This window comes from Carya illinoinensis, chromosome 6 (genome assembly GCF_018687715.1).
Source record: "Carya illinoinensis cultivar Pawnee chromosome 6, C.illinoinensisPawnee_v1, whole genome shotgun sequence".
In the NCBI taxonomy this organism is placed as follows: Eukaryota; Viridiplantae; Streptophyta; class Magnoliopsida; order Fagales; family Juglandaceae; genus Carya; species Carya illinoinensis.
Window position 1 is genome coordinate 32,364,252 of NC_056757.1, and position 24,704 is coordinate 32,388,955.

Sequence of the window (24,704 nt, forward strand, 5' to 3'; positions counted from 1 at the left end):
GATGGCAGCATCAAGACTCTGACAGAAGTTCGGTATGTTCCGGACTTGCGAAAGAATCTCATCTCACTGGGATCTCTGGATTCAAAGGGATTCAGAATCACCATTGAAGATGGAACTCTCAAAGTACTAATGGGAGTTCCGGTGGCAATGAAGGGTTTGAGGCGAGGAAACTTGTACTTCTTGCAAGGAAGTATTGTTGATGAAAGAGCTTCCACAGGCTGTGAGAAGCTAGATGAGACTAATGCCGACACCACCAGTCTTTGGCATATGCGTATGGGACACGCAGGAGAAAAAGTTTTGCAAACACTGGTAAAGCAATGCTTACTCAAAGGTGTCAAGACAGGTAAACTGTCTTTCTGTGAGCACTGTGTATTGGGGAAGCAGAGGCGGATCAAGTTTGGAACTGCAGTACACAATACACAGGGAATACTTGACTATGTGCATTCCGATGTTTGGGGACCTACCCAAAATGCATCTTTGGGAGGTAAACATTGGTTTGTAACTTTTGTTGATGATTATTCTCCTCGTGTGTGGGTGTATACGATGAAGAATAAAGATGAAGTGCTGAAAATCTTCCTTGATTGGAAGAAAATGGTTGAGACTCAAACCGGCAGGAAGATCAAGCGGCTTAAATCTGATAATGGAGGTGAGTACACTTCAGACCCCTTCATGGAAGTATGCCGGAGAGAGGGAATTGTTAGACACTTCACGATACGAGATACACCGCAGCAAAACGGTGTGGCAGAACGAATGAATCGTACTTTATTAGAGAAAGTGCGATATATGTTGCTGAATGCTGGATTCAGTAAATAATTTTGGGCTGAAGCTGTGACCTATGCCTGCCACCTCATCAACCGACTATCAGCAGCTGCCAATAATGGGAAGACACCCATTGAAATGTGGAGAGGTAAACATGCTACTGATTATGACTTTTTACATATTTTCGGATGTCCTGCTTACTATCATGCTAAAGAAAGTAAGCTTGATCCTAGAGCCAAGAAAACAAAATTCTTGGGTTTTAGTATTGGTGTAAAAGGGTATAGACTCTGGTGTATAGAGTCTAAAAAGGTAATCATCAGTAGAGATGTTACATTCAACGAATCTGAGATGCTTAAGTCACATAAACATAAAGATTCCAGTGAAGGCAGTAGTGATGGTGAAACATCAGATGATTCACAGAGTGTGAAGTTTATTTCAAAGAAGTTGGGAAAGCATGGACAAGATGAGGTTGATAATCCAGTCACAGTACCTCCAAGTCAACCTGAGTCAATAGCAACCAACAGACCGAGATGAGAGAAACGTGTACCGACACGTTATTCAGACTATGTGACATATGCATTATCAGCTGAAGGGGGTGAGATCCCAACCACTTACAGAGAAGCCGTACAGTCCAGTGAACAAGTTGAATGGACAAAGGCGATGAATGAAGAGATGCAGTCTCTTCACCAGAACCAGACTTGGGAACTTGTGCCGCTTCCAAAAGGAAAGAAGACAATTGGTTGTAAGTGGATCTTTAATCAGAAAGATGATCAAGCTGCTAAAAATGGAGTGCGATACAAAGCTAGGTTGGTAGCCAAGGGCTACGCTCAGACAGAGGGAATTGACTACAGTGAAGTATTCTCTCCTGTTGTGAAGCATTCATCCATTCGGATATTGTTAGCTTTGATTGCACAATATGATCTTGAGTTAGCACAGCTTGATGTAAAGACAACTTTCTTACATGGTGATCTGGAAGAGGAGATTTATCTGTCTCAACCAGAAGGATTCAAAGAAGCTGGCAAAGAAAATTGGGTATGCAGTCTGAAGAAGTCTCTCTATGGCTTGAAGCAGTCACCTCGGCAATGGTACAAGCGTTTCGACCGCTTTATGTTGGATCTGAAATACACTCGTTGCCAATACGATCATTGTGTATATTTCAGAAAACTTACAAATGGATCTTTCATTTATTTGCTTTTATATGTAGATGATATGTTAATTGCATGTAAAAGTAAGGGGGAGATAGATCGCTTAAAAACTCAGTTAAGTAATGAGTTTGAAATGAAAAATCTAGGAGAAGCACGAAGAATACTAGGGATGGAGATCAGCAGAGATATGGTGAAAGGTACAATTCACCTTACTCAGATGTAGTATTTGAAGAGAATACTGCAACGATTCAACATCGACTCGAAGACAAAGCCTGTGAGTACTCCTATGGCCCCATATTTCAAACTCAGTGCATTGCAGTCTCCTAAAACCGATGAAGAGCGGGACTACATGAGGAATGTTCCATATACAAGTGTTGTTGGAAGCTTAATGTATGCCATGGTGTGTACACGACCTGATATCTCCCAGGCCGTTAGCTTAGTTAGTCGCTATATGCATAATCCTGAAAGGTTCATTGGCATGCGGCTAAGTGGATTCTACGGTATATTGCAGGGACCGTAGATGTTGGTTTGAGGTTCGAGAAGAGTGAAGATAGTCTAGTAACTGGATATGTTGACTCAGACTATGCAGGTGATCTTGACAAACGCCGATCGACAACTAGTTATGTGTTCACTATGGCTGGAGGACCAGTTAGTTGGCGATCAACTTTGCAGTCAACAATTGCACTATCATCAACTAAGGTTGAATACATGGCTGTAACAGAAGCCGTGAAAGAAGCTATTTGGTTACAGGGATTGGTAACAGATTTGGGCTTTGAGCAGCAAGAGGTTACCGTTTACTGTGACAGTCAGAGTGCAATTCATTTGGCCAAGAATCAAGTATATTACTCTCGAACAAAACATATAGATGTCAGATTTCACTTTGTACGTGAAATATTAGAAGAAGATGACATCAAACTTCAGAAGATTGGCACTGAAGATAATCCAGCAGATATGTTGATGAAGGTCGTCACGGGGATCAAGTTCCAACACTGTTTGGACTTGATCAGTATTGAACACTGCTGAGCACCCTCAGGTGCATTGGAGCGCATTCAACAATAGAAATCTCTCATGTCAAAGAAAGAGGTGCATTCATTTGAAAAATGAATCAGTTTGTAAGCATCCTGGTATGGCACACTTGGGTGGAGGGGGTGATTGTTGAAATCAACCCAAGTGTGAGTGTGAAATGAGTTTGGGTTTGCAGCCACCAACTCATGCTCACCCACCACCACCTACCATTGTTAGGCCACCCACCCTCTCCAAAGTCAAAAGAAGCTGCAACAGATGGGCTGCTCTTCTCCTATAAATAGGAGAGAGCTCTGATGCAAAAATGCAGTGGGTGAAGAGAGAAAGAGGGACGTGAGAGAGAGAAATAGAATTTTGTAGAGTGTTTTGTAAATCTCGTACAAATTCTATAAAAGAGGCTCCAGTGGACGTAAGCAATTTGCTGAACCACTTTAAAATTGTCTTGTGTGATTTTTGGACAGGCCGGAGGCACAACAAAACATGCAAAGATATTTGGCTTTAAAATGCAGTCTCTCCAATTTTGAATGTAGAAGAGGACAAAGTGTGTGTTGTTGTGGCTTGATTTATTTCCTCTTTGTTCCTTCCCTATGTATAAAATCGAGAACAAACATAGCTTTATCCTAATTAAATTTGCTCCTTCTCGTTGATTTTTCTGCCTTCTAATTCTTCCTGAAGTTTGGTTTCTCGTGCCCAAATAAGATATATGTACATCTCGTCAATGATCTTACAGTAAATGATAGTTGTATTCTTGTCTTTCATGAGATGCAGTCCCCAACCGCTTACCAAAAAAAAAATGGACACTTTTTTTTTTCATAACGAGTTCCATAAAATCCAAGAAAATCGATGTATTACTAGTAGGCCTGTGCATAAAAAGCAGTGGGCCGATCCGTCCGCAATAACCGGCCTGAGCCCAACCGACAAAAGTCGGGTTATTCGGATCCACGTCATTTGCGGGTTGAACCAAGTTGATTATCGGTCGAAACCAATACCGTCCGTGCGTTTTGATCCTTGAACCAAGGCAGAGTCCCGACTCCCTCTCCCTCTTCCCTTCGTTTCACAAGCCCTAGCCAGTGCACCACTCCGTTCGCCGTCACTGTTGGGAATCGATGTTCGTCTTCGCCATCATCTTCACCGTTCATCTTCACCGTTCAAGCTAGGTAGTCCCTCTATTTACCGTATTTCCCCCAAATCTTTGTGATTTTGTGCTGAGTTTTGCTTAGAGGATCACAATGCTTGTATTTCTCTTCAAGATGAGGGTTTGGTTGAAGTGGGTTTTGATTTTGTGCTGGGTTTTGGTTGAGACGATATCTGGGTTAGATCAGTAGTTTTGCACCTCATTGGCTCATTGTATTTCTCTGTTTTGCCTGTATGTGTACACTGGTCTCAGTCCCTGAAATCCAGCTCAAGCCCTTGTTTCCTAGCTTATTGCTGTCATATATTTTTCTAACCCATTCTTTCTCCTCTTTCAGAATATGCTGATTTGTTGTGATATTTGCCATATTGTAATAGTATAGTTGGCTTAGGATAGAACACTTCATCCGATGCAGTTTTCCAACCCAAACATGTGGGGTTTGACAGATCTAGTTTTCTAAGGCCTTTACATTGTAAAATCAAGGGTTTCTTTTGTTTGGTACGGTTGGTTCTATCTTCATGCATTCATGTTTTTTAAATAAATGGTTGAAAAAACTTTTCATTAATTTTTTTCCCCTCTTGGTTTCCATCTTTATTGAATTTCCTGGCTTGGAGCACTTGATGACTGTTGGTTCTTCTGTAATCGAAATGCAAGTCAGAAAAACATGAGCGGATGAGATGTTTCTCCCCCTTCTGGATAGTACATCAGAAAATAAAAGCTTTTGTATGCAATGAAAATCATTTTACTAGTGCAAATTTTGAATTGTTTGAAAAAAAAAAAAAGGGCTTCAACTCTTCTGTTGGTCTTTACATTGCTGTATTGGGGGCTGTTTCTGTTTTATGTTTGTTTATAGAAGTAGGCATTTAATGTCAAGACAGATAAACATACAACTACTCCTCTGTTTTAGTTAAAAGATAGCTCGGTTTAACGACTTCTAGAAGTTTCATTCAACAAGTATTAAATTTTTAATTGATAACTGTTAATAAATTCATCAACAAATTATTAATATATAGTTCTTCAAATGCATCGAGATTAGAGATTTAGAAACTGTTATATGGATCTATGTTATCATGGAGTTTAGTTGGTCTGCCTCAGTTTTTGTTTTCTTCACAGTTGTCACACTGCAACAGCTTAGAGAAGCTTTAATAATGGAAGTGTGTGTGTATATATATATATATATATGTCCAAACGACATACAGTATGGAAAATGAAAAAAGAAAAACAATGATGTCAAGACATAGTACCATATATCATGTTAATTTGATTGATCCCACCATATATACTCCATCATTGGCCGACCAGGTATAAAACCCATGAAAACCAATAACATTATAAATTAATGCATTGTTTGGGTGCTAATTAAGAAAGGATCGTATTGGAAGTGCATGCAGGAAAATGCATGGGTGATTAATATATATAATTTGTGTGTGTGTTTGTGTGAGAGAGAGAGAGAGAGAGAGAGAGAGAGAGAGAGAGAGAGAGAGAGAGAGAGAGGATGGTGAAAACATAACCCACAAGGAGAATCCGGCCAGCTGCAGCTTAGTACAGCCTTAAAGGCCATATATATAAATGCAGTACCTAATCCACCGCAAGCAACAATATTAATTAGTTAATTATGGAATATTTCAACTGACTTGAAAGTTTAAACCCCAACCAATGCTGCAATGCATATACATACTGCATGGTAGTGTCTGCCTTTATTTATTTTGTTTTATTAAATATTCCTACAAATTGATTATAATTATATATAGTGTTTGAACTGCAACTGAGAAATATGACTCTAACCTGACCAGCTATGATTATATAATGTTCATTTTCACTCATTTTTATATGATTTGCATGAATTAAAAATTCTGATTTGATTTTCCATAATATTAGTTTCTAAACCTTTGATATTGGATTTGTAGATTCACTTGCAAAATGATGGATTAAAATGGAATGTAAGTAATAGCTTTGGAAACCCAAGGATGAGTGGAGGTTTTTGAATTATATGTGATTCAAGGAAATTTTGTTGCTGCCTTCTCAACAAATTATGGAATTGGTTTTAATGGTTTTAACAGCAATTGTATATAAAAAGATTTTTATTTTGCAGTTTTTCTCTTGATAGTTTTATACTAGTATTTTGCTCACTCCTTAGTAATGAAATGATATTTATTTGTATGGAAAACAAACCAAAGCGGGTGCAGAATTGCAGAATTTCGTTAAAATAGAACCAGAACCGGAAAAGAAAAAAAAAAAGATCCGTCCGTACAACCCGGCATGTACGGACGGTGCGGGTCGGGTTGGTGCACTTTGGGTAACCGGGTCGGATCCGACATGCAGAGAAACCGGCTTTGCTTCACGGGTTGCAGGCCCAATTACTAGTGGTTTTGGGGATTTTCTGTTGCCCAATCTTAAGTACGACTGTAAGAGCTCACAAAAAAAAAAACCACGTAACAATTATCTTGAGCACCCTTAGACAAGAAACCGAGCTCTCATAATCTATTTTCTATTGAGTACCGCGGATGCCAGATGTTATACCACCGTAACTCAATGGCCATCATTATTAAGTGTCATGAACTCTGTTATTGATTACTCATAATTTACATTTCAATGCCTGTCTAAACACAAACGCTATTTTTTTGGGATAGACAACGTGACTTCCTTAGAGCAACAAATTGCTATGGCTACCTTATTTTCAACTTCATCTTCCACACACACACACACACACACATGCATTGTATATGGCGTGTCATCCAGTGATGTGGCTAGTGCTCTCTTAGTAAAAAATGGGGAAAAAAATCATCTCTCAATGGTGTGCCAGGGATGTACATTGAAGCAAAAATTTTAGGCGAGGCAATATTCCTTTTACTTTCACGAAATGATGTATTGCTACAGCGATTGTTGATTAAAACATAATGCAGGTGTGGCCTCATTGGGAAGGTATAGCAAGCCTTTCATTTGGCAGGAATCGGAGGAGGAGGAAGAAGGATATTGCTTTATGGACTCAAAGACATGGCTTTTTCAATCAAATTTGCTTTGTAGGCCGGGTGACTTTGATACGGCAGGGAAACTAATGATTGGTTTAGTCGGATGGAAACTTAAATGGGATTCAAATTGATCTCTGTAATCTGATATGAAGAAGTAAAAATCCTTGTTGAGTTCCTTCAATACCATGAACAGAAAGCGTCCCCCCAAGTCGTAGGAAATCGCATCTTACAGTTTTGTGGAATTGAACTCAAGGATATTCATAGAAGATAAGAGATGATTTGTTGACAATGACATCATTCCTGATTTACATGATCAAAATAGGCAATGAGGAGTTTGCACCCTGGGTTTGGTATGTGGGATGAAAAACAGGGGAGTCAAAGGTACAATAGAAAAAAGATGTTGAAGTCTAGAGATCACTATAAAAATGAGAACTATACCTTTCAAACGGAATGCTTATCTTGGTATATTTATAGAATTCAAAAGGGTTGGTCAGCACACGCATTACTTACCTGATCTCCTGGCCCCTTGAATTCCTTCTGGAACTCTACATCTTTTCCTCTTGTATCTTTTAACTTCCAAACCTAAGTTGGCTTTCCAATTTGGCTGGATATCTTGCTTGTTTGTTGTCCATTTGAAAACATAGACTTCGCCATCCATGTCTTGAACTTGTGGCCTTGTCCCCTGTCCAAGGGCCCCTTAATTGCTTTTGTATCAACATGAGCATCTAGCTTTTCTTTTTCGACCTATAGCTGGTCTTCATTGGATTATGTCGAATTTGTAGGGCAGTGTGTTTATTAACAGACAATCACAAATATTGTCCAGTTCTAGTCCTTGCTGATTGGTTGGAAGACATGACCATGTGGTTCTCTCATGAGATCTGTCATGACACGATTACCCAACACATACATCTCGTCCACACATCAAGTTTCAAAGGCTTTCCCAAGTAGTATGTTCATCTATAAATACACATATCTATGGCTACAACCAACTCAAGCCTTCGCATTTTGAGAAGATTGCTTTTGTTTGAAACAACAAATCCTCTAGGATCTCTTTCTTCATTCTGATCTAAATATTATATAGAAACGCAACCATGGGCGTTCGTTTCCCCAGTGTTACTCTTGCTAAGCAAATTCTCGGTTGGTCCGCTTTGACTTCATCTAGAACAGCTTCAACATCCTCAGAAGTACCAAGAGGCTTCTTAGCTGTTTATGTTGGAGAAAATCAGAAGCAGCGATTTGTGGTTCCTGTATCCTATTTGAACAAGCCTTCATTTCAAAATTGCTAAGAAAAGCTGAAGAAGAATTCGAGTTTCATCATCCAACCGGTGGTTTGACAATTCGTTGCAAACTAGAGACATTCATGGATGTCACTTCTCGCTTGAGTAGTTCATAAGAGAATCATGAGGTCAAACTGCCCATGAGACAATTTTGTAAAGCATGAATTGCCAATACATTGTAAATTGCTTTTCTTTTTTTTATTCTTCTTCTTGTTCTCTGCTTTTTTGGCAGAAAATGGAACTAAAAGAATATTTCCATTTGCGGAAATGGTTGAATTGAATCTATGGTATTCATAATGGAAATCTAGAAATTACACTCATATCTTGTCGTTGCTTTTATTAAGAATGAGCCAAAATCGTTTATGTTATTTTTTTGTTCTTTCTGGCTTCATTTACTCGCTTAACCCAACAAGCATTCTTCCCCTCCCAATTTCTAATACCTGCTCTTTACTTGCAAAAATATACATGATACAACTCTTAAATAAACAATATGTGAGGTAGGACACGCTGCACCATTACATGTGACTGTTCGAATGAAAAGAGGTTTAGAGAAAGATTTCGATTTAGTTGGACGGAAACCACAAGTTAAAGTGGATGCAGTCTAACACTGAAAAGGAAGAATATGCAGCCTTTGCAGTCAATTTCAAGATATCCTTGTTTGCATTAAATTCAAAGTAAGTCGCTAGTGATATGATAACCTTTAATTTTAGTGGTTAAACGAAAAGGTCAGGACTCAGGAAGGGAAAATAGCTCTCTGTTTGTTGAGATTTGGCTTGTTCAATTAATTTGTTGACATGGTGTCTCCTAGTCCGTGCCCAGGACACTTCAAGTTTTCAAAATATACAATAAGAGAAAGCATGAGGCTGGAACCTTCAGAATATTATTGATTGTTCCTAAAGGTACTCAAAAACATGCTGAGCCACATTTTAAGAGATTTCTGAGAAGCTAGTCATTGCTGAGTCCATAAGGAGGCAATTTTGCAGTCAGCATTTTCCTGTGTTAGCAGAAAATGTTCAAAACGATGGTCATTTTCATTGTCATGAAGTACATCCATGTGACGATTTACACATTGAAACTACGCACTGGAAAAAATTTGGACGTATAAATATAAGTGCATGATTATCCTATATTCAGAGAACAACCCTTTATCTCTCTCCCTTTACATAGGAAGACAGCATATGTACACGATTCTTCTCCAAGTTTCTTTTTATCTTCCTGTGGCGTTTGGAGTTTTTCCCTTTTGTTGGATCTAGTCATTTCTAATTAGAACTATGTTGTGAAGGATAAAAATGAATGACTCACTACTGATAGTCTTTCACACGATGGTATAGGAGCCTTTCATCTGTATGAGCCATGGTCATTATTTTGCATTCAATAGAATCATTAAAATATACATTTTAAGCATTCAAATTTGGTTCGAAAGTGATGGCTATGATAGTCGATCATTGTGATAAGTTGTTAATGGCCTATGAATGGAAATTTCTTTATTGAACAAATAAAAGGAAAAGCTTTCTTTATCAGAGATATAGCTCACTGAATTTTGTTTTCCTGGTCAAGTTTGGACAGGGTGTAAGAATCATCGACAACACCACATGCTTGGGTGGATTGGTTCTCCCCCTTCAATTAATCATCAGTTCAGAATCAGACTTAATCATATCACCTCCTATTATTTTGCCAAATGTGTAATGCAACATCTTCACATGGAGGGGTAAATTGTTTGTGCCAAAGTTATAATAGACCTGGTCCCCATATTTATACCTACAAGTTTATATTTGGTCCAATAAATCAGTTGGTTTACTCAGCAGGGAATATAAGTACAGAATGTGGGCTCTTAGTTTGCTGTGTTGTTTGAGAGGAAAGTGATTGATGAATAACAACAAATAGATTGAAGCATGAAAAAAAAAACTAGGGAGATGCAAAATCATAAAATCCGTCTTGAAAAATGTCCTAGTCCCACCATTGGTAGATTTCCATTAAAGACAGGCTTGAAGCCATTGCTGACCACATAACATATGCTCTTCACATGGATTTGTCTTGCAATACTAAAACAAGAATCTAGAAATTTTATTTTAGGGCATCTTATTAAAGCAGTTGTGTTCTTGCGTCTCTTTAATTTTTCACGCATTTTTACAAGTTGTTTAAATTGTGCTTATTCAAGCTAACTCAAGAGTAAAAACGATGAATCTACGGAAGGAGATCCTTTATAAAAAACTGAATCCCTAGTGAGTTTAGAATTTCATGATCTCACAACTTGTTAGTAGCTATTTAACTCCAGCACAGTTTTCTCCAAGCCACATCTCTTAACTTTTGGTCGGGTCCCTTGTAGGTTGCTACCCCAGAAATTGTTTGGCTCCAGTCTTCCATGTGAAGTATAATCCCAACCAGTCCCAAGTTCTTGGTGATGAGTTTGAAGACAAACCCATGTGATGTTTCAAATGCGTATGTCTCCTAGATATCCTCCATTGCCTCACATTTGAGACCACTCACTCTCATTTAGAGATTTCCCACCCAACTTTTATCTATATATACACACGCATGTTATTCCATAGCCAAATCAAGTCCTCTTATTCTCTAGCATATATTTATCAACTTTTTTTCTTCCTCCAAATCCATTTGTGAACTTCAACCTTGTCCAAAGTGACAACATCTAAATGGCTGCTCGAGTTCTGGCTATGATGCATGTTAAGCAGCTTCTCCGCCTGTCTGTTTTCAGTGGTACAGAAGCAGCTCCCACAGCTAAAAATGTTCCAAAAGGCTGCTTTGCTGTGTATGTGGGAGAGGGCGAGAAGAAGCGATTCATTCTACCAATATCATACCTCAATGAACCTTCATTCCAGAAATTGCTAAATAAGGCTGAGGAAGAATTTGGGTTCAATCATTCAATGGGTGGTCTAACAATTCCCTGCAGAGAAGAGGTCTTTATGGACCTCACTTCTGGCCTAAACAGATCGTGATACATGGAACCGATATGGATCAGCAAAACAGATTTGTAGCCTCATGTACAGTTACTTCTCTTTCAGGGGAAGTATTTGGTGGATAATGTACATCCGATCGAGAAAGTCACAAAATTGCAAGTACTGCAGTATCTGAAAAACATTTCAAGCAGATGTAGAGATGGCTCTAGAGGCCCCAGATGTATCAAAAGGCATATTGGAGAAAGTCACAGGAGGTTCCTTGAGGCCAATAAAGAGTTCGTTTGGATCATCCTGTGGGTGGTTCTTACAAAATCTCATGAAGAGAAGATGTTGGTTATATTCTTGAAGTCAGTATAACTCATTAGTGAAATCAAAGCCATGCTATTGGGTAGTGTTGAGAACCTGCACTGCCCGCCACATCTGGCCCAAAAACCTCTCTTCTTTTTTGAATAAAGAGTACTAGGATTAGGCTCTTTCAAAAGTCATTGTAATATTCTTATTTTCTATGTATAATGAAAGTTGGGACTCATGCAATTATTTTGAACATGAATTTCTTTTTTGATTCTCAATAACTTTATTCTCCTTGATGACAATTTGGCACAAGTACTCACGTTGGGACAATTGAACCATCTATGATAACAATGGGGGAATGTAACCGCCATTCGATTCTACCAAAGGCTATCAATTTGATCAAGGCTTACTTATTCAAGAACCATATGTTATAGGCCACTGAATATATGAATCTTATGATTTTGCCTGTTCACCTAGACTAATTAGCTCGAAGGAACCAAGAAAGTCTCTGAGTGACTCTCGCCCATCATTATATTTTCCATGTTTGAATGACTCAGTTTAATTGAAAAGATATGGCAATTGTGGGTCTGTTTACTCACTATTCAACACATGTTGATGAAATTTATCGAGTCTGCTGATAATTGTTATTGTAGTTTCCTGCAATTCTTTTGCCACTTATAATGCAATAGCTCTTTCAAATGGGTTGGCTGCCACTATGACTACTTGTAGGACATACTTCATGTGCTCTTCACAGGGGTTGGTTCTGGAAGTCCTACTAGGACAACAAAAAGGTGGGTGAGTTAGGTTGAGGACATACTATAAATGCCAACGTTTCTCTCCTCAAACGGTGATGATCCTTGTCTGTATCCTCTGATTCTCATGATTCTTACAGTTAGAAGTTTGACGGTTCTTTTTTGAAATAAAAGAATATCTTTTACTTTGTTGAGAGAGTCAGAGTACTTACTGATACAGATTAGCTTTTCTTTTTCTGATAAATAGTGAACTGAACAAAATTTGTTCCAAGGATATTGTAAATTGGTTTTCTTAGAATTATTAGTCAGCAAAAAGATGAGGCTAAACTGACTGTAATTATAAGAGCAAGTTAGCTTTTTATAGAATTATTTACATGCGCAACACAAATAGACTAACCTGGTTCCAGTTCACTTGTTCTTGTCAATAAAAGAGTAATCGACATGCACATGTCCAATCCTGTCCACCATAGCATTCTTGATTTAGGTTGTTCTCCCACCGAACGCTTGGGCATAGAATGCTCCAAAGTCTCAATCACTGCCAACTTCTTGATGATAAGTTGAAAGACAAGTCCATGTGATCCTTCAAATGCTTATGTCTCTCCCCAATCCCCACATGGATGCCTCTACGCCACCCACTCCACATTTTAGAGATTTTCTCGGACACCATTCATCTATAAATATACATACACATATATTTTCACAGCAAGAACAACTACTCAGATTCTTCTTCCCTCTTATCTTTGATCTTCATCATCTTTCTCAGCATTAACACTGATAGATAGTCATGGCAATTCGATTTCCCAGTATTTTGCATGCTAAGCACATTCTCCACCGATCAAACTCATTTACAAAGCATGCGGCTTCAACATCTATAGATGTTCCAAAAGGCCATTTTGCAGTATATGTTGGAGAGAGTGAAAAGAAGAGATTTTTGGTTCCTGTATCATTCTTGAACCAGCCTTCATTCCAAGAATTGTTAAACAAGGCTGAGGAAGAATTTGGATTCAATCATCCAATGGGTGGTCTCACGATTCCCTGCAGCGAAGACATCTTCGTTGATCTCACTTGTCGCTTACATGAACTGTGATGAGCGGCGGCGGCACTAAAATAAAATAGCAGAGACAATTTTGTAAATTCACGTACTAGGCTGAAGAAAATATTACAGATTGTATTACAGTTTCAAAAAACTTCAATGCATGGGACTATATATTTTTTCTGTGTTCTTAATCATAGATCTTCAAATGTTATTCTTTTTGTTAAGGCTCAAATCAGTACCAATCATAGGCCGTAGCATTTCAACATTTATAACCTTTGTAATTATTGCTAACATTGTACTTTTAAGGCAATTCATGCCGCCGTTACAAATTAACATTTCGCTGTACAAGGTTTTTGGTAACGAGCTTTTCTGTAAAGTGATCTCTATAAAAGCGAAACGTGACCGATTTAACAGCAGAAATGCCGCCTTAGCAAATTAAATTTTATAGTACCGACTAACCAAACCTCTACCTTAAATTTATTTGTTTTTTTGGGGCAATGGACTTTTGAACATAGAATATATGCCATAATTATATTTATGAATTGATTGTTATAAAATTAAAAAGGAATGAGTTTGGGAAAGCCAAAAGACACGAGTTTGATAGTTTAATAACTTGTATTAACAATTCGAGAAATATTTTAGATTATAAAAATAAATATAATTATGACTTCACATAATTATATTTAAATTTATAAATTGATATAATTTGATATGGTATGTTAAATTATAAAATTATTTTTACTGTAAAATAAATTTAACGTGTTATGTAAAATTATGTCGTGAAGATAGAGTTGCTGCGATAAAAGTAAACAAATCTGATCATTAAAAGCTAATGCTTCCGATCCTTGTTGGGGTCAATACAGTTGGATAGTGAACATAGGGAATCAATGCTCAGCCCATTTCTGAAGCTTTTCACGATGACTCTTTGCCGCTCTGTTACTTGACCTATCTTTGGAAATTGGATGCGCTTTTGAACATAGCTCTCAAGCATAACATCCTAAGATTTTAGCCATCCATCATAGGGCTGATCTTATCCATAAATATAGGCAATTGTTTATCGAATATGTACATCATACAAGAGAGAGCAATATGGTCCCCTGGCCTGATAGATTGTCTTGTCAAAAGAAAAGAATCGACATATGTTATATGAATGTCTCTCAGCCTGTGCTCATGATCTCTAGTAGGAAATCAGCCACTCGTTTAGAGCTTTCTTTTTCCTGCAATCCATATGTCTTTGATTTCAACCGGGACCCTTCAGAGAAGCATGCGCAAGATTGTCTTCCGACAAAGCTGAAGTCTTAATTACTACTGAGTTCTTGACAATTTGTTGGAAGACAGGTCCATGTGATCCTTCAATTGGTTATGTCTACAACAAATCTCCAACCCCAATGCCTCTACACCACATTTGGGATACTTAATTCATCTATATATATGCATATGCATACACATCAAATAACAGCCACAAGTCCTTAGATCCTCACATTCTTCTCCTCCCTTTTCGTCTGTGATCTGCACAATCTTTTTGGCAAAAGTAAAGAGAGAGATAGGCAATGGCTATTCGTTTGCGTGGTATTTTACATGCAAAACACATTCTCCGCAGATCCAACTCATTTGCCAAGCAAGCAGCTTCAATGTCTTTCGATGTTCCAAAAGGATACTTTGCAGTGTACGTTGGAGAGGGCGAAAAGAAACGATTCATAATTCCAGTGTCATTTCTGAACCAGCCTTCATTTCAAGAATTGCTAAGTACGGTTGAGGAAGAATTTGGTTTTGATCATCCAATGGGTGGTCTCACAATTCCCTGCAGCGAAGACATCTTCATCAATCTCACTTCTCGCTTGCATGAATTGTTGTGATACGACTCGGCATTCATGTCATAATTGAAGAAAGGGCAAGAGCTTCTCCCTCTCCTGAATAATGTGGGATCTCATTTACCATTATTTTATACTCACTCCAAGATATTACAACTAATTAAATTAAATGAACAGTGACAATTTTGTAACTCTTATGTACATTCTATTTCTATTTGGTAGAAGATGAGAGTAGGGGATTGTTTACTCACTAAAAATGTTACAATCACTTATAATTTTTTAAACAATCTCGAGTTTAAATTTATTCTCTTCAGACTTCTCCTCAGTGGATTCATCCGAATGGTGCATGTTGCTGTTCTCCTTTCATCCGTGTCTAATTCTGAACGTTAAGATCGTTTAAAAAATAAAAAATTACTTAAGAGGCGCAAAGTGTCTTTATGTATGCCTCTAATTGGGTAACACCTAAACCTTATTGCTTCAAATTTCTATGTCCAACCAATGCAGCTTACGCAAAGCACCAAGCTTGGATTCTATCACTGGCTTCTTAAACCACTGTTCCCGATTGAAAAATCTTGGACCCATCAAGAAGCTCCACGCTCACCTACTCAGAACAGGCTTGCTGTTTAACTCCCTTAATTTTCCCGCTGAACTCATCCGCTCATACGCCTCATGTCACAAAGACAACCTTCAAACCTTGACCAATTTCTTGAAGTGCATGAACCCGGGGAACCCACTACCCTTCAATATGATATTATCCGACTTTAACCGAAATGGGTTGGCATTTAATGCCCTAAAAACCTTTTCTTTCATGCACATCAATGGGGTGCCTATGGATACTTACACATTGTGTAGCTCTTTAGCAGCTTCGTCATCTATCAGAAATGTTAGATTCGGTCAGCAGGTGCATGCCCTTGTGGCCAAATCAGGTTGGTCATCTAGTGTATTCGTAGGAAGCGCTCTAATCGATCTGTACGCAAAGTTGTTGGTTATCGAGGATGCAGAAGCGATGTTTGATGAAATTCCTACAAAAAACACGGTGTGCGCTAATGCACTTCTAGCAGGTTATGGTGAGGCTAAGATGTGGCTTGAGGGACTTGAACTGGTTCTTAAGATGCCTGCATTGAATTTGGATTATGATCACTTCACATTTTCAGCAATATTGCAGGCGTGTGCTGGGCTATCTGCTGTTAAAGTCGGGATCCAGGTGCATGCTCATTTGATCCGTACGCTATATGATGTGGAAAAAGATGTGTTTCTGAAGAGTTCGTTGATTGAAATGTATGGAAAGTGTGGCATAGTTGGGAAGGCTTGGAAAGTCTTCAATTTGGCAGGGGTCAGAAGAGGAGAGTGTCAAGGGGATGTTGTTTTATGGACTTCAATGCTTGGTGTGTATGGTAGAAACGGATACTTTGAAGAAGTTGTTCAATTATACCAAGAAATGTTAAAGGAAGGGATTCAACCAGATGAGGTGGCATTTGTGACAGTCCTTTCTGCTTGTGGTTACACTGGCCAAGTGAACCTTGGGATCGAGTTTTTCGAATCAATGACTCGTGACTTCGGGTTGTTCCCTGGCCAAGAGCACTACAGTTGTCTGATTGACTTGCTTTGTAGGGCCGGTCAGTTAGATAGGGCATGGAAGCTAGTGAATGGGACGCTGTATAAAGGGCATGGCAGTTGCAGCGTTTCCATGTGGGGTGCTTTGCTTAGCGCCTGCCAGGATTGTGGAAAGATAGAGTTGGGCAAGTTGGCTGCTCAAAAGGCACTTGAATTGGATCCACAGAATGTGGGGGTATATGTTATATTATCGAATTTATATGCAAAATTTGGTATGTGGAATGAGATTGAGAAGTTGAGGTTATTGATGAAAGAGAGAGGGTTAAAGAAAGATATTGGATGTAGTTGGATTGAGGTCACGTAGCTCTGAAAGAGGAATATGTAATCTGAGGTTTTGCTTTATCAGATGTCTCGATTCTAAATCTAAAGCTGCCTTAAATGGCCTGTGAACTCAAGTTCGGATGTTGCAAGTGATCAGATGGAAGCATTTAATAGAAGTTGCAACAGGAAGTGACAAGAAGGGAGATGGAAAACTACATTGGGTAATCTTATATATGAAGCTTGTAATTAACATGTTTGCAATGGAATCCACAAGTCTGAAGTTCAGAAGTTACTTATAAAGAAAAAAAGGGGTCTGAGGTCTGAAGTTGACAAGCTTATGGACTCTTAGTCAAGAACAAGAACAAAAGTGAAGCTAAATCCCGGCTGAAACCAGAACCTTCAAAATACACTTCTACCCAAGACCCAAGGCTAGAATCCCCGCAAGCAGGTTAGCATCTCTCATCCTGAAAACGAAATGCATCAGTCAAAGTTTCATCTGGGATCTCTGTTTTTGCAAGTGGTTTGGTGAACCCCAGTTATACTACGGGGCTTTGCATCGGTGATTGTATTATTAGTTGTGTGTGTGAGTTCCTATTACTTGGATGAAAGGGAAACACCTCAATTTGGTGAATGGACAACGCTACTCGGACTGAGAGAGTGGACCGAGAAAGTGGACAACAAGTGTAAAATGTAAATCTACTTTCTTTCTTTTTTTCAATTATTTTTTATACATTTTTAAACATTTTTAAAAAATTAAAAAATTACCAATTCATTAATCACTTCCTTAATCATTGAATAAAAATAAAATAAAAATAAAAAATACAATCAGTCAAAATTGCCAGTCACAATCCTCGGTTCAAGAAGCATTTTCCTTGATAAATTGAGGTAACAGGGCATTGTAACAAATCCAATTAACTTGAGCCGGGCTTGATGGGCCTCCAGCTAACTTGTTTATTTTTTTTTTATTTTGGATTTATTAAGTTTGTCCCAGTGGACCGGAGTGGTGATGTAGAAACCTACGTGTTTTCTTCGTAGTTATCTACTTTAGTCTTTCTTTATTTTCGAACTGGCTCATGGCCCTTATTGTTGCTTCCCGATTATGGGTGCCTAAAGTATATATACTGAGGCAGTAGTTTGTAAGGACTATTATTTGTAATGTTAAAAGAACTTTGTTTTTCCTTTTTCAATCTTCTTCTTCTTCCTCCTCCTTGGAGGAGCTCTCTTTGAGGGGTGCCATTTTCTCTGTTAATTTCCCTTTTACATTCGGGTGTGCTACAGGCATTCATGTTTCCTTGATTTTCAGTACACTTGAAATAGAGAGAATCTTTATCACTCTCAGTTTTTAAGGAACTTTCAATAACATTTTCTTTGTAAGGATGATTGAAGTATAGTGAGTCTTGGGCTCTATAGAACATCCAGGGTCCTTTTATTTGTCATCTGATTCATGTTTTGAGCAGGGCAACTTTTATATCTGATCTAACAATAATATCTTCAGGAGAACGCAGTGATGGTTCACACAATTGGACCCAGTTGAACAAATTGACAAAACCAAGTGTTTAATCTCAAATATAGCTATCAAAAGAAAGTACTAAATCTCAAAATTAAACTTGATCCTCAAGAGTACGAAACCGAGGGACAAACAACTCCCTCTTTCATGCAGTCGACCTCGCTTCTCAGTTTCCAAAAGCAGTGAGTAGAAAATATAAATGGGCAGAGGGTATAAATGAGGAGAATATGAAGAAGGTCTGACCTTGTCCCTTGTTTTAGGAAATTTGAGCTGAAAACCAAAACTATCCCAAGCATAAGGGCATCACTACAAAGCAACAAAACCACCCACAAACCCTGAGGGGTAGTTCAGTTGGTTAAGCCTTAGGTTTGCTCTCCAATGGTCATCAGTTCGAATGCCCCTCAATGTTACTGGAAGTTTTCCTGGTTGTTAACTTTAGGGCTCTATAAGATTAGTCCACAAATATAGATTTGGGTCATGCACATCATTTTAACAATAAATGAAACAGAGAACCATGCAGTACAGTGAAGGTGAGCTCATGGGATACACATGCAAATCTCGCCGTAGGCGATCCTATTGACATCAAGATCATCAGGGTGACAAATCATATTTTCATATTGTGTCAAGTCATGAACATGATTAGTCTACAAATATAGATTTGGGTCATGCACATCATTTTAACTATAAATGAAATAGGGAACTATTCAATATGGTGAAGGTGAGCTCACAGATACACATGCAAATCTCGCCTACGGCGATCATTCTAGAGATCCTATTGACATCAAGATCATCATGGGTGACAAATCATATTTTTCGTATCGTGTTAAGTCATGAACATTCAACTATATAGGTCAACTTGAACTTAACCCATTAAGTTAAATGTGTCAAACTTCCAAACTCTAATCCAAGCCATTTGGGTAACGAGTATTGTCGCGTCATCCGTTTTGACCCGTTTAATCATTAATTAGAAATATATTAACATATTTATTTAAACCCATTCATTTCATGTAAATGGGTTGAACTTAAGCGTATAATTCATTTGACCTAATTAACATAATTTCACATAAAAATTAAAATATATATTTATTAATAACCACAATATCTTAAAAAATATATATATAAATATTTTTTCAAATTTTAACATATAATAAAACTAATATTACAAACTATACAATAATAAATATAAGCATAAGTCTAAAATTATAATTTCAATAATAAAAATATAAACATATTGAAAAATATCAATATTATAATTAAACAAGAAAAAAATTTTAATTTTAAAATAAATTCTAAACAACATTGATTATTAAGCATATTAACCCATTTATAAATAATGTATTAACGAATCGACCCGTTTTAATTCAAATTCGTTAAGATTATATCCAAACCCATTAATTTGATATATGATGTTGAATGTACGGGTTGTCTCGAATTACCACCTGAAAACATACACTAATATCTCGTAGAACCACTCACTCGTGCATTCCAGTCTGATCCCTAATAGGAGGAAGAGGAGCACGTTTGAAGATATGATCAACAGTTCGTCTTCCAAACAGGTCGGTCAAGATCAACAGGCTACAAGTGAGCCCAGATCACCGCGCCCCAAAATCAAAATGGTCAAATCCGAAGAAAGTGACAAGAGGGTACCCTTTCTTTGTTTGATTCGAATTGGGATGCTAACGCATTATCCGCATTGCCAAAACAGTGTTACCGAGATGCTCAAACTGTTTTAAGAAAACCTTCTTGAATCTCAATGCAAATAACTTGTTTTCAGTTTTGATTTACTTTTATAAACTACCATTCCTGTTTTCATAAGTTGCGTTAAAATCAAATGAATGATTCAATGATTACCCATCATGTTATTGACATGATAACGCTTCCCAGGAATCCAAGAACCGTTTTTGAATATCACTCTTTGAGACTATTGTTTTGAACTTTCTATTATATCTTTACAGAATGGTTTATTTAGTGTACCATTGTTAATGGATTTTCTTGTAGATATTGAATAAAAAACTCAAAGACGTTGAAATAAGCATTCCCATCGTGTATGGTAACGTCTCATTCTGGCTTGGTAAGAAGGCAAGCGAGTAAGTACCGTTTAGGTGTTTGTTTTGGTAGCTTTTTTGGCTCCTCGAATAGCTTGCTTTACATATAGAATAAAATGTTTGTTCTTTGTATTGTTTAATTTTCATAAGGTACCAGTCGCACAAATGGACTGTGTATGTTCGTGGGGCGACGAATGAGGATATAGGGGTGGTGATAAAACGTGTTGTTTTTCAGTTGCATTCCAGTTTCAAGAACCCCACAAGGGTTGTAGAGTCGCCGCCATTTGAGTTATCGGAAGCTGGGTGGGGAGAATTCGAAATCGCCATTACTCTCTACTTCCATATCGATCTCTGTGATAAGCCATTGACCTTGTAAGTTCTTTTTTTTTAGCTTGTTTCTTGTTCTGATTTATTTGGTTATTGGCATTATTCGGCCCAAAATATATTTGAGCAGCATGTGTTTTGGAGGATAGATCAAGGATCCATACCATGATCGTCCATCAAATAATAATACAAAATTTAGTTTGAAACAACTCGTACATGGTTCTGAATTCCACAATATGATCTGGATCAACAACCACCGGGTTCCTGTATTATGGATTGATATAGATCAAGAATCACCCTCTGATGGGTTCTGTTGGATCAGGTTTAACAAAAGTAATTTGAATTACAATTTTTTATCATTTGATTTTCATGTTTTTGTTCACACAACATATTATTCAGTCATCTCCAAAAATTTTGATTGGAACCAATCAACCTGGCTAAAGAGGCTGAACTAAGTCGGCTGAGTTTTAGAATGTATTTTGTGCCAAGTGTTACCCCTTAACTATATGTTTTGATCGCTTCTGTGTTCAAAAGAAGGCTTGAATGAAATATACAAGATATTTAAATAAATGAGGAACGTAAAATGCATAAGGATCGTATAAATTATTCAGCTTACATCATATTTTTTATTATATTCACATAAGTAATGCTAGAGGTACTACAAATTTTACTACATAGGCTTTACAAACTGATGTCACCAATCAAAATTCAAAATAGAAAACTAAGTGAAACTAATATTTATTAGACTAGTGACGTGTCACATATTATATGGAGTTTGTAAGGTTTTTACAGTGAAATTTCTAGTAAGTTTAGCATTTCTCCATTCACAGATATCATCATTTGAAGTTGTACCCAGAGGATGAATCTGGACCCATGTCCAGTAAAAAGCCTGTTGTTGCGGAATGTTTTGATGAGATCGCGTTCCCTGAACCTTCAGAAGGCTTTTTAGTTCGTGTGCAGAATCATCCTGCTGTAAATGTGCCCAGATTACCCACTGGATTCACTTTGCCGCCTCCTGGTTTGTTTCCTACTCTGTCTGTAATTTGTCACAACCATCCTTTCTAATAATAAATATTCGTTTTAGAACTTTTTGTAGTACCATTTGAGGATGCAAATAGAAAGAAGAGAGGTGACACTAAAGACCACCCCTTGAGTCAGTGGTTCATGAATTTCTCAGAAGCAGATGAACTATTACAACTTGCAGCAGCTCGTCAGCAGGTAAGCATGAATGCTTTTCATTTATTATTAGTGAGAGTCTTGGATATTATCCATGGTTCTTCCATCCAATTAAGAGTATATACATCCTTGCTTCGTTGAAAGCATGTGTGCGTCCGTGATGCAACCATTCTTGTTGGAGACTATATGATCCAAGTCATTAACCATAAATGTCTATTCTCTTTGTATGGAATCTGAATCCTTATGTCATGCATTGCATGTTTCAGTGCTGGTACCATCTTTTCAGCATGTTTATGTTCTGTTAAGATACTGTCTTGAAAGAACCCTTTTCTTTTTCTTTCTGCCCTTTAGAATAAACTTGGTTTCCTAATCAGAGGACTTTGTTCTACATTCTAAAGAGTCTCTTCTTCTCTTTTGTCGTATATGATAGGTGCATGCTATATTTGCTGTATTGCTTGTCTTCCAGTTGCATTTCTTAAGTGGGTACCAGGATGGAACTAAGTTATGTCCCCCCCCCCCCAAAAAAAAAAAACCAGGCCTCCCCTAGAAGGTAAATCTTGGTTTCTGGCGTTTACAAATTAGGTTACTTTTGACTAATTTTGGAGTTTGTGGTGGAAAAGACCAGTATACGATTAGGAGTGGGTAGATCAAATATTAAAGTTTCCTTCCAGAGAAAAGGAATGATTGAGCTGTATATTTTTTTATACATAAACTTTTATTGAACTTTGTTTTTAACATCACAACGTCTTGATAAAATCATGACAGTTCTTTATGGTTAGCATTTTTGTCATGTAATTGAATGAAAACCATTCAATAAAGGCTCATAATCCAGTAGTAGGCTAACTTGAAATTTAGGCATTTCGTCTGGTCATTTTTGTGATGCGCAGGTCCTTAAAACAGTATTCTCACAAACAATGGAGTGGAGATATATTTCCACAGTTCTAATGATTTAAAAATTGTCAGGGATCCAAGTTATGGAACACTCATTGACTGAGTGCTGAATCGCTATAGCATAATGATATATTACCCCTATCTGTACGTGTTCCTTTGTAAAAGGCCCCAAAACCTGTAAGCCTTATTTAAGCTCCCCCTCCAAATTTCTTAATTCAAAATAAAGAAGAGAGAAAAATACTTACCTATACACTTAAAGACATTTCTGAGCCTCAGAAGAATGGAAAAGTTTTTGAATTCTAAAGATGAGAAATGGTTGAGGCAATATACTCAGATTTATTCACATAGTGTGAATGGAATGGAAGAACAGGATTAGTGCTTAGTGTCAAATAGCTGGGGCTACATGTTTTTGCTGATTTCGCCTCTTCGATTAGGTGTATTAAACTAGCCTCCTTGACTTAGTTCTATATCTGTATGTGTAGAGTCGGTAAATATAGTGCTTTATTTCTCTTCCCAATTCAATTGCTTTTATGGTACGTATTCTAATTATTGACATATCATGTTGGACTTCATTTTTTAAGAACCCTCACAAGTCATGGAGTTCTGCATCTCAAGCGGGCTTCTTAATAGGTCGCTTAGGCCTTATTGTCTAAACTAGGATCAGAATTTTGGCTGAATGGGTTTTATATCCAAATTTTCTGAGTTGATAGTGGGGTGGCTTTTGTGTTTAAAGAGATATGGAAGAATCTAAACGTGTGTATGTATTCTTTTAGCGTGGGAAGCACATGGTGTTTTAGGCAAGTTTGTCATTGACAAATCTTAATTTAGATACTTTTTTTTATTTTTTATTTTGGGAAAAATGTAGAAGCCAAGTTTTTGACCATTTGTTTTTGCTCTAATTGTATTAGGTACAAGCTTATCTTGCTAAACTCAGGAGACAAATAAGCATGATAGACGGACAGCATCAGCAGTTGAAAACAATCTCTGACTCGTGAATATTACCTTATTCATGCAGATTCTGTGGCATTCAACTTCAAATTGCTTTTTGCATCATATACGCCTGTTGCCCTTTTTGCAACAGTGATGTGCATCTCCTCAGCTGTGGAGAATATTTTGACTGTCTCACTTATAGATATTTAAAAAAAAAAAAAAAAAAAAAACTATAAATAAGGAGGAAAACATATATGTATCATTAAATCAACAAAAGAAATGAAAGCATTTATCATAAATGCATGAAACAAAAGCATGTGTCTGGTGGACTTTTTTTTTCTCTCCAATATAGCATTTGTCATAAATCATGTTTGAGTGAGGCAAAGGAAAATGAATGCATTTCCCATACTATTGAGGGGAAATTGATAAAACATAACAAGTCTGTTCATGCACATAAAGTCGAGTATGATTATAGAAAGTATAAAACCCTATTGAAGGAGCCCATCTTCTATATGAGGTTATTCCAGAAGGTACTGTTTCATAATTTGTTAGGCTCAAGGATGCTTGCAAGGGATTTAGCCTTTTCTGTTTAGCAGATGAGTCAGGAAGACCAATGTCTAGTTAACCTGTTTGAGTGAAAGCTTTGTTTAATATGCATCATCTTTCTCCATAAGATTTGTCTGCAAGATGGGGTCTGGTGAGTGGAAAGGCTGGAAACTGCTCCTTAAAACTCTGTATGTTGGTAATATCTTCTTCTAAAGTGAGTATCATTTTTAATATTACAGCTCTAATAAGTATGTAATCTATGATTATTGTCTTCTCTAAATATGCGCCTAACTTAACCCT

General features: G+C 37.5%; 5 protein-coding genes and 1 pseudogene across 6 annotated transcripts; all 6 read left to right on the plus strand.

The window, feature by feature from the left end:
* Nucleotides 1-3,784: 3,784 nt before the first annotated feature.
* On the plus strand, nucleotides 3,785-8,625 carry LOC122314292 (annotated as a pseudogene).
* A 1,989-nt stretch (nucleotides 8,626-10,614) lies between these two features.
* On the plus strand, nucleotides 10,615-11,764 carry LOC122314293 (auxin-responsive protein SAUR21-like). The gene has a single exon (XM_043129790.1). It carries the CDS (start codon nucleotides 10,957-10,959, stop codon nucleotides 11,257-11,259), a length of 303 nt encoding a protein of 100 aa, XP_042985724.1. The 5' UTR covers nucleotides 10,615-10,956; the 3' UTR covers nucleotides 11,260-11,764.
* Nucleotides 11,765-12,963: 1,199 nt separating this feature from the next.
* Nucleotides 12,964-13,490, plus strand: LOC122314294 (auxin-responsive protein SAUR23-like). Its single transcript, XM_043129791.1, has one exon. It carries the CDS (start codon nucleotides 13,048-13,050, stop codon nucleotides 13,348-13,350), a length of 303 nt encoding a protein of 100 aa, XP_042985725.1. The 5' UTR covers nucleotides 12,964-13,047; the 3' UTR covers nucleotides 13,351-13,490.
* Nucleotides 13,491-14,392: 902 nt separating this feature from the next.
* Nucleotides 14,393-15,423, plus strand: LOC122314291 (auxin-responsive protein SAUR23-like). The gene has a single exon (XM_043129788.1). It carries the CDS (start codon nucleotides 14,850-14,852, stop codon nucleotides 15,153-15,155), a length of 306 nt encoding a protein of 101 aa, XP_042985722.1. The 5' UTR covers nucleotides 14,393-14,849; the 3' UTR covers nucleotides 15,156-15,423.
* Nucleotides 15,424-15,457: 34 nt separating this feature from the next.
* Nucleotides 15,458-17,727, plus strand: LOC122314283 (pentatricopeptide repeat-containing protein At2g13600-like). The gene has a single exon (XM_043129778.1). It carries the CDS (start codon nucleotides 15,598-15,600, stop codon nucleotides 17,026-17,028), a length of 1,431 nt encoding a protein of 476 aa, XP_042985712.1. The 5' UTR covers nucleotides 15,458-15,597; the 3' UTR covers nucleotides 17,029-17,727.
* A 2,184-nt stretch (nucleotides 17,728-19,911) lies between these two features.
* Nucleotides 19,912-24,198, plus strand: LOC122314284 (transcription initiation factor TFIID subunit 14b-like). 2 transcript variants are annotated; one of them, XM_043129780.1, is made up of 6 exons: nucleotides 19,912-20,135; nucleotides 20,491-20,579; nucleotides 20,688-20,909; nucleotides 21,692-21,879; nucleotides 21,958-22,079; nucleotides 23,837-24,198. In XM_043129780.1, the coding sequence occupies exons 1-6, from the start codon at nucleotides 20,022-20,024 to the stop codon at nucleotides 23,921-23,923; spliced, it is 822 nt and encodes a 273-aa protein (XP_042985714.1). In that variant the 5' UTR covers nucleotides 19,912-20,021; the 3' UTR covers nucleotides 23,924-24,198. The 2 variants fall into 2 exon arrangements, with proteins under 2 accessions (XP_042985714.1, XP_042985713.1); XM_043129779.1 differs by having other exon boundaries at nucleotides 19,914-20,135; nucleotides 21,946-22,079.
* Nucleotides 24,199-24,704: the final 506 nt, after the last annotated feature.

Bases quoted from the DNA above. Each gene is read 5' to 3' on its own strand.
- LOC122314293 (XM_043129790.1), top strand. From the start codon at position 10,957: ATGGCTGCTCGAGTTCTGGCTATGATGCATGTTAAGCAGCTTCTCCGC.
- LOC122314294 (XM_043129791.1), top strand. From the start codon at position 13,048: ATGGCAATTCGATTTCCCAGTATTTTGCATGCTAAGCACATTCTCCAC.
- LOC122314291 (XM_043129788.1), top strand. From the start codon at position 14,850: ATGGCTATTCGTTTGCGTGGTATTTTACATGCAAAACACATTCTCCGC.
- LOC122314283 (XM_043129778.1), top strand. From the start codon at position 15,598: ATGTCCAACCAATGCAGCTTACGCAAAGCACCAAGCTTGGATTCTATC.
- LOC122314284 (XM_043129779.1), top strand. From the start codon at position 20,022: ATGATCAACAGTTCGTCTTCCAAACAGGTCGGTCAAGATCAACAGGCT. The intron at 20,136-20,490 runs GTACCCTTTCTT...ATTTTCTTGTAG, and splicing joins CCGAAGAAAGTGACAAGAGG to ATATTGAATAAAAAACTCAA. The intron at 20,910-21,691 runs GTAAGTTCTTTT...CTCCATTCACAG, and splicing joins TGTGATAAGCCATTGACCTT to ATATCATCATTTGAAGTTGT.